Raw genomic sequence first — 7,875 nt, 5'->3', positions numbered from 1 at the left:
CAGCTGTTTAAATAGCTTAGTAAAAGTCAAAATTAATGACATTCATGCCAATTATGAATGCATATAAACATTCAACTGAAACTGTAGTTTCCTGCTTGCTTATCAGAATAATGAGGCTTATTTAAGCATGAGATATGAAAGTCATGTTTTTGGGATGAGAAATAAAACAGAAATCGTCTGGTTCCAAACAAAGATGGCAAAAATAAAACTCAAGGTTCGGATTGTCAGTGACAAAATCCACTGAAAGTGATGCATTAATAAAATGTTTTAATTATAATACATCCATTTGCATTTCCAAACAACTTTATTGTTAAAGGTCATGTAAATGTTCTACAAGTTTGAGGTTTTTGAGAGTGACACCCATCAAAACATGTTAACAAAAAAACATGTTAATTCCAAATATAACAAAAACTAAAAATATCTCTATAAATACTATAGATACTATAAAGACTATAAATCATGGATACATGATTCTTACATATTTATATGAAAATACGTTCCATATGCAGTACATTCACTTTTATTTTTGTTCATATAGGCTAAATCTCTATTGCTAAAGGTTTTTAAATCAGCACACGGCTCTGATCTCATCACAACACTTTCAGTACTTAAACCTATTTTCTCTTCATATTGAAAAAACGCACACATTTTTATGAAAATTAAATCTAAAAATACTTCAAAGAATACAAATGCCCTTTTATGAAGAAACCAGCTACCAACAGATGTTCACTGCTCTTTTTTTCTGCTCCTCCACTCTGTTTTCGATGTAAAATGGTTTTGATGTTCTGAAGTGACATTTTGGCATTAAATCGCTGCCGTCTCCTGCCCTGGCGGCGCTACATCTGGTTGTCGCTGTACTGTGGGCTGGAGAACTGATCCTGCATGGCTCCGGCAGCTGCCCCCATGGCAGCCTGCTGGGCCGCTGCCTGGACGTGGGGGTTCTTCCAGGCTCCCGTAGCCCACTCCTCCTGAGCTTTGGACATGCTCGCCCCAGTGCCGCGATAGAAATTATGGATCTGGGCGCAAGATGAAGTTATGAATTAATAATGATACGGCTTCTTATGAAAAATAGCTTCTTTTTAAGATAACCTTAGCAAGCAAACAGCATCACCAAGCAGCGCAACACGGTGAGGGATAATGTGTCAAAATTTAAAGCAGAGTTCAATTACAAAATATTATCCCAAGCTTTGGACTGCTCACAAAGCATTGTTCAACCCTTTAGAAAATTATAACGATATGACACCATTCCTAACGTACTAACACATGACCATCCGCTTAGGAAGGCCTTGGTAACTGTGAACAAGCGGCAGCTCGGATGGGAGGATTTGTCGGCTAAAAAACTGTTAGTGAAGCAAGAAGAAATCCAAAATTAGTCCTGTTTTCATTTGGCCACACCAAGTAAATGGACTGAACTTATATAGTGCTTTTTCCAATCATTTTTGACCACTCAAAGCACTATACATTAGAGTCACATTCACACACACCGATATGCAGATCAGTGGGAATTTGGGGTTAAGCGCTTTGCCCACGGACACATCAACACATGGCAGGAGGAAGCTGGAATCAAACCTACAACCTACCGATCGCAAGACAACTACTCTACCCACACAGCCACAGTAGAGAGACAGAAAGTGAATAATTGAAGGCGCTCTCACTAGAAGACGTTAAAATTTGACTTGTGACTACAGCAAAGCGTCGTGCATGATGGGAGCGTTTCCTGCAGTGGCTTGGAATTAGAATTATTTTGTTCCTGTGCAAGAAAGAGCAATGAAATAAGAATAATAATAAAATGAGCAACTATTGAAGACGGCACAAATAAATGAGTAAATAAATTAAATAAATATGACGTTATGATCAGTTATAAAATAAGTTTGCCACAAGGCTTTCACATCAAACATGTGGAAGAGGGTGCTCTGGTCAGATGTTATCAAAACTGAACTTTAGGACGGATCCGATCTGACAAAGCTTGAGCAATTTGAAGACGGTTGGAGGGGGGAAGGCCAGCTACCAGATATGCAAAACAAATAGAAATACCCCAAACAACTTAGAACTGTTAGCAAAATGTTCCGCAAAACCTTGAACCAGATTTTTCCTTCTGGCATCTTTGCAAAAAGAGAATACCTAAAGAAATCACTCTCAAGATGGTAAAGTTATACCACTAAAAACTGCACACAAAAAAAAAGTGATTCTAGATGGTATTGACTCCGGGGGGTTCATACATGTGAGTGCATACATTATTCGGCTTCTTTATGTATCATCTTATGTGGCTCTACAAAGCAATGAACCTGTGAAACCTTTTACCTTGGTGAGCGCAATGAAGGACAGCGAGGCCACAGCCGTGAACATGATTGTCGGGATGAGCATGACCAAAGCAATGAAAATGTTATAGCTGAAGAAGGAGATGGTGGCTAACCAGCCGCTGTAAAACAAAAGGATATGAGTGTTAGAAAATGTTATTTAATTATTTAAATATTACAAAAAAAAGGGAACATAAAGTGTCTTTTATTGGACTCTGTGGTGCTCCTCCACCTTGCAGAGCTGAACATCTGGCTGCTAAGTGGTGTAATATTCATAGATTTAAGTATTGAGATATAAAAAGTTAAGGTTTTATGTATGAGAACGTTCCGATGCACATGGTGACATTTACTAACTTTATAGAGGCTGTCATAACATTAATTTCTGATCATCAGCCTGAGTCAGGTGACATTTACAGGATTACTTTAGTGGTCTCTCAAAGTATAATATGAGGACTAACATTAAAGTTATAGCAAGCCAATATCTGAAAGTTTGACATTGTAATCTTTATGAGAAGCAATGAGAGGAAGAAAAAAAAAACTGTATTTCTAATTCGGGTGGCACTGCGAGTCTCCTTCAGCATAAAATATGACAACGACCAAAGAAGTGACCTTCAACCTTTTGGGATTTTATATGTTTTGTTCTATATTCTTTAAAAAATGTCAAGACTTTTTACTTCTCTGTCATTCTAAATATGTACAAAATGAAGTTTAACATTTTATGCACATAGCTAATTTATAAAACATTTTAGCAAATGACACATTTGGATTAAGAAATGCGACTTTAGTTGCTTTTCATGTTGGAATTCAGTTTCTTGGAAACTGTCTTTGTAATATTGTACTTCTCAAGGCATCCATCCCCTTTTCAGATTTTGTCTCATCAACCACAAGACAAAATAGAATCTGTTGATCAGACGTATAGTCTCTGTGAGACTGCGCCAGGTTTGAAATGGTTCACCTGCCAGCAGGATGACAACACTAGACATAAAACCAAATCTATTGACAGTTTAGATCAAAGTATGTTCATACATTCAAATTTAAAGTCCAGACCTGAATACAATTAAGCATCTGTCTGGGGAAAACTTGAAAATTGATGCTCTAAGTCATTTTTCTATGAACAACAAGAAAAAAAAACGTTAGAGAAAAATACCGCAAATGTTTCGCAGCTATGACTGCAAGAAATTGTACTTCTATAGAGCATTGACTCAAATTGGTTAAATACAAATGCACACACACATTTCACATATTTTGTTGGTGCAGTGCAAATAATCCCAATGAAATACGTTGAATTTTGTGGTTGTAATGTGACATGTTACTTTTAAAGGGGTGTGAATTCTTCATTCATTGTAAATACGTGTTTATTATTATGTTTTTTTGTGTGTGTTTTTTTAATTTAGCAATTCTGTTTTGTTCTTTCACTATCTGCCAGCAGCACATTAGCTTTATTTACATTAACTTCACTTGTGTTTATATTTGACCATTTTCTGATGGTAACAGTGGTACTGGAGCTAAGTTCAGTTTTCTTTAAATATTTTTTTCTGCAAAATTTTAAAATCCTTTCTCACAGCAACTCTAAGGCGAGGTGGTCTTAAAAATTGGGGGCGGGGGGGGGGGGGGGGTGAACATTTAGAGATTTAGGTCCTAATCACACAGAGTTCAAATGGGTGGAACAACTTCAAATTAGTTCAACAGCAGATGGACAAGAAGGTTTTAAAAAAATCTCATTTTGAACGAGACGTGTGTAGATCCTCTCTCTAACTCCTACCATACTCCCCATCCTGGGATGCCGATGCTCTGGATGATGCTGATTCCAACTTGGGCCATGAACACAAAGAAGAACAGCATGAAGTTGAAGGAGCTGTCTGTCCTAACAAAAATACAAAAAACACTTTTTTTTTTTACCATACATTTTTTCAGGTTTTATTTTCTCTTACTTCCTAGTTGATATAAATCTTAAACATTGCCCAAGAATGTTGACAGTCTTGGTGAGACGTGTGTGTGTAAAACCCTTAAAATTAATTGATCTTTTAACGCAGTGGCATTATCTCACACTCAAAACTTTCTTGAAGTTTTATATCAATGATGTTTGAAGAATTAGTTTTACATCCCTTTCCTTATTCTTCAGGGTTTTTGTTAGATGGATAAACTAATCAATCACAGCTGTATTTAATGTGGCTCTACACATGGGCAGGTTTTGAATAACACATTTTCTGGTAGCCTTTTCCTGCCTTGTGAAGATCTACTTTTGTTAACCGGTGCGTTCTCTTGCTTTTCTATTTTTGGAGCATGTCTACAAGAATCGGCATTCTCTGCCGCACTATTTTCACATTAAGTGACAACAGAATGTCTTGGATTTTGAATTAAGGACTCAGTCACATCCTGGTAAACAAAAAAGAAATATATAAATAAAAAAAAATATTGCTTCTCCTCAACATGACTTAGAGATGCTGGTGCACATCTTAACATAGGATGTATTCAAACTTTTTCTACATACTTTATGTGACATTTTTTTTGTTCCATAAAAGTTGAATTTGTTTTAGTGTTTTTATGGATCAGAGATGTCAATTCCAGCAAAGGGGCCTGCGGATCCACGTTCTCGATCGATTGAAAGCACCTTTTTCAACTAACTTAAACTTCCTCTTGCGATTATGTACACATTTAACATAAATTCAAGCTGAGGTTTATTAAAATGAGCTGCCATCAAAGATGAGGACGTGTCACTTATTGGCAAATAGTGAACAACAGCACACTTAGATGTCACATGTGTATGTTTGGAAGGAAATGTCCATTGTAATTTACAGATACTTGATTTCGGCACCGGAATATAAAACCACACAGGACACTGTCGCATTCAGAATGATTTACTTTTATAATAATTCTTCAGATTTACAACAATTTCATCATCAGACCCAGTAAGAACATTGCATGAAAGCTGCATGTTTTAAATTCTGGACTTACTTGAATGCCTTGTAAATGGGCCTAAACCAACACACGTAGGAGCAAGGGGTGAACATCAGGAGCCAGATGAGGGACAACCCAAAGTTGGTCACTCCGCCGCCGCCAAACATCCAAGCAAAGCAACCGATGAAATTTACCGCGAGGGTGGCACTGTTCACTGCAAAGGAGCCACAGAGACATTTCGGGTTTTTGGTGCGAAACATGAATAAAATAGCTTATATTGACTCCATGCACATGCAGAGAAGAGTTTTGAAAAATGAAAATAAAATTCATAGGAAGGTAACCTGCGCTAATGTAAAAATCTCATTTGGTTTTAGACTTTTTTTATAATCAGTATGTGATGCTTTTATTCCATGAAGGATGGACAAACAGTTTAGGAATTGCATTGATTAGAAACTTAAGTGTTTTAGGATTTTAGGGGGGAAAAAATAATGCACTACTTACACACAAGACAAATTAAATAACATTAATATAAAAAAAAAACTCCATGCACAAAGTCACTTTGGTTTGAGATTTTCTGTGAAAATATAAAAACAAATGTGGAAACTTAAAAAAAAACAACAGCGTGGAAACGGTAAACATGCACATTACTGTTTCATATCACATGAAAAAAAGTGAATGGCTTCTATTACAAATGAAATACCTTCTGTTTAGCATTTATTTGAAAAAAGTAACCTGCAGAAAGAAAGAAAAAAAAATATGACTTGTAGAGTCAGTTTGCAGCGCAAGTCGTACGAAGGGTCTTGCAAAAAATGTTGTAGCCTTTGAATTTTTCTTATTTTGTTACAACTACACTGTCATATTTCATAGGGATTTCCTGTGGCAACACAAAGCAGGGCATAATTGTGCAATCAAAGTAAAAGGATACATGGTTTTGGAATAAAACATTTTAAACATACAAACAAAAGTACAGCAAGCACATATTTTCAGAAGCCTACGACTTTAATACTTGCCACATCTTTCAGATTTCTATTTGTAAATAGAAGAAAAAAAAAACATTTTTCATTAATCTTCCACTTCAAAATTATACAGTTTTGTGTTATTCAATCACATAAAATTCAATTTAAACACAGAAAAGTTTGCATGTGCATAATGAGAAAAATGTGAACAAGTTATTGGACCGTTATTAAGTTCGCAAAGCGCTATAGGTCAGTAAAACGCCAGTGAATCCAGCACCAAGTGTGATTATACTCACAGATCCACAGGTTGTACATTTTCTTGCACATGCTGCGGTGCTGCTCAGGGATCTCCTCGAAGTTTTGATAGAAGCAGGGCTTCAGAGGAACAAACCCGGGCAGAGGAGGGAAATTGGGCTCCGTATCTGTAAATAATTAAACAATGGTTAGACACATACTCGAATTTATTTATGTTTTGTGAATGTCAATTTACACTGACCAGCCATGAGGACACACGGTAGTGGTTTGCTTTAAGATTTAATCTTCCGCCAGGCCCTTCAGCCCTATCAAACAAGAGGAAACTTCAGGTTGGTTTAACTGGGAACTTCGGGAAAACTTTCAGATGATTTAATACTTAATGTGGTGAATCGTACAGCTGCTGCACTTAACAGTTTTTTTTTTAAAGGAAGTTAACAGTGGATGGAACAGCTCATGGTTGCCGTCCAGGCGTCTGCGGGAAGATGGAATATCTGCTAAGATGTGAACGACTCAATCTTTCCGCTTTCATCATGCGTGCAGAAACACACAACCACGCACACGCACACACCCCACACACACACACACGCACACGCAGGCCGGTGACAGCCTCGCGCAACCTGGAAGCGGATGAGACGCGCTATTGCGTGCTGCGAATGGTGGAAATGTGGGAGCTGGCTGTCGCTGCCAGGAATTACAGATTCAACGGGAAACTTAATCTGCTTACCTCAGAGAGCAGCGGTTCCTCGGTCTGATATGCTCACAGACACACACTCACACACACGCACATACCGTGAGTTCACCTGTGTCCCGAACACGCTGCGAATACCAATCCACTGCCGCCCAAGGCCTCGCTGTTGGGAGATAACAGTACTTTCTTCTGCACTGTATGACAGCCGCAATAATGTATAGCTATTCTAATCCTCCACCAATCACCGCGCAGAGCTCTGCTGTCACTTTGATTTTGTCCAATGGTGGGATTACTTTAATCCTTGACGTTGAATTGTTGACCCAATCGCTGTTCGGAACCCTGTCCATGGTGCTGAACGCACAGACTGAGGCGCCGGTTTAGCGGAAGAAACTGGTTCTCTTTTTTTTAAACCAATTTGTGGTGTTTTCAATACCGTAACAGCTCGTATTGTGTTACATGTTCCTTAAAATACGGAATTTTATTAAGCTTGTTTTATGAATAAATTGCGTCTACCATGTTAAATCAGTAAAGGACGGAGCTTATCGTTTAGGTTTCCGAGGTCTCTTGAACGCATCATGATCCTGACACATATGAGGAGAACTTACAGGTGCATCTAAATACATTAAGACTCAACTGACTTATGATTGGCTGTTTTGAACCTGAAAGGGTTTCTGCTTTACACAAAAACACTCCAATATAGATAACTCAAGTGAAGTCCTTTATGTTTATCTCTTCTTTGATTCATTTCATTTTATTGCTCAGCCTTTTAGTTTGACCTCCC

General features: G+C 37.7%; 1 protein-coding gene across 3 annotated transcripts; it reads right to left on the bottom strand.

The window, feature by feature from the left end:
- Positions 1-252: 252 nt before the first annotated feature.
- Positions 253-7,415, bottom strand: LOC103462158 (secretory carrier-associated membrane protein 5-like). 3 transcript variants are annotated; one of them, XM_008404756.3, is made up of 7 exons: positions 7,207-7,415; positions 6,648-6,711; positions 6,448-6,573; positions 5,253-5,409; positions 4,060-4,161; positions 2,302-2,419; positions 253-1,016 (listed from the first exon to the last, which is right to left on the bottom strand). In XM_008404756.3, exons 2-7 carry the CDS (start codon positions 6,652-6,654, stop codon positions 837-839), a joined length of 690 nt encoding a protein of 229 aa, XP_008402978.1. In that variant the 5' UTR covers positions 6,655-6,711; positions 7,207-7,415; the 3' UTR covers positions 253-836. The 3 variants fall into 3 exon arrangements, with proteins under 3 accessions (XP_008402978.1, XP_008402975.1, XP_008402976.1); XM_008404753.3 differs by having other exon boundaries at positions 7,196-7,413; XM_008404754.3 differs by having other exon boundaries at positions 7,131-7,207.
- Between the last annotated feature and the right edge of the window lie 460 nt (positions 7,416-7,875).

This window comes from Poecilia reticulata, chromosome 3, assembly GCF_904066995.2.
Source record: "Poecilia reticulata chromosome 3, P_reticulata-male-v2, whole genome shotgun sequence".
Lineage (NCBI taxonomy): Eukaryota > Metazoa > Chordata > Actinopteri > Cyprinodontiformes > Poeciliidae > Poecilia > Poecilia reticulata.
Note: the sequence above shows the minus strand (reverse complement) of the source record. Positions and strands in the feature narration are given on the sequence as shown.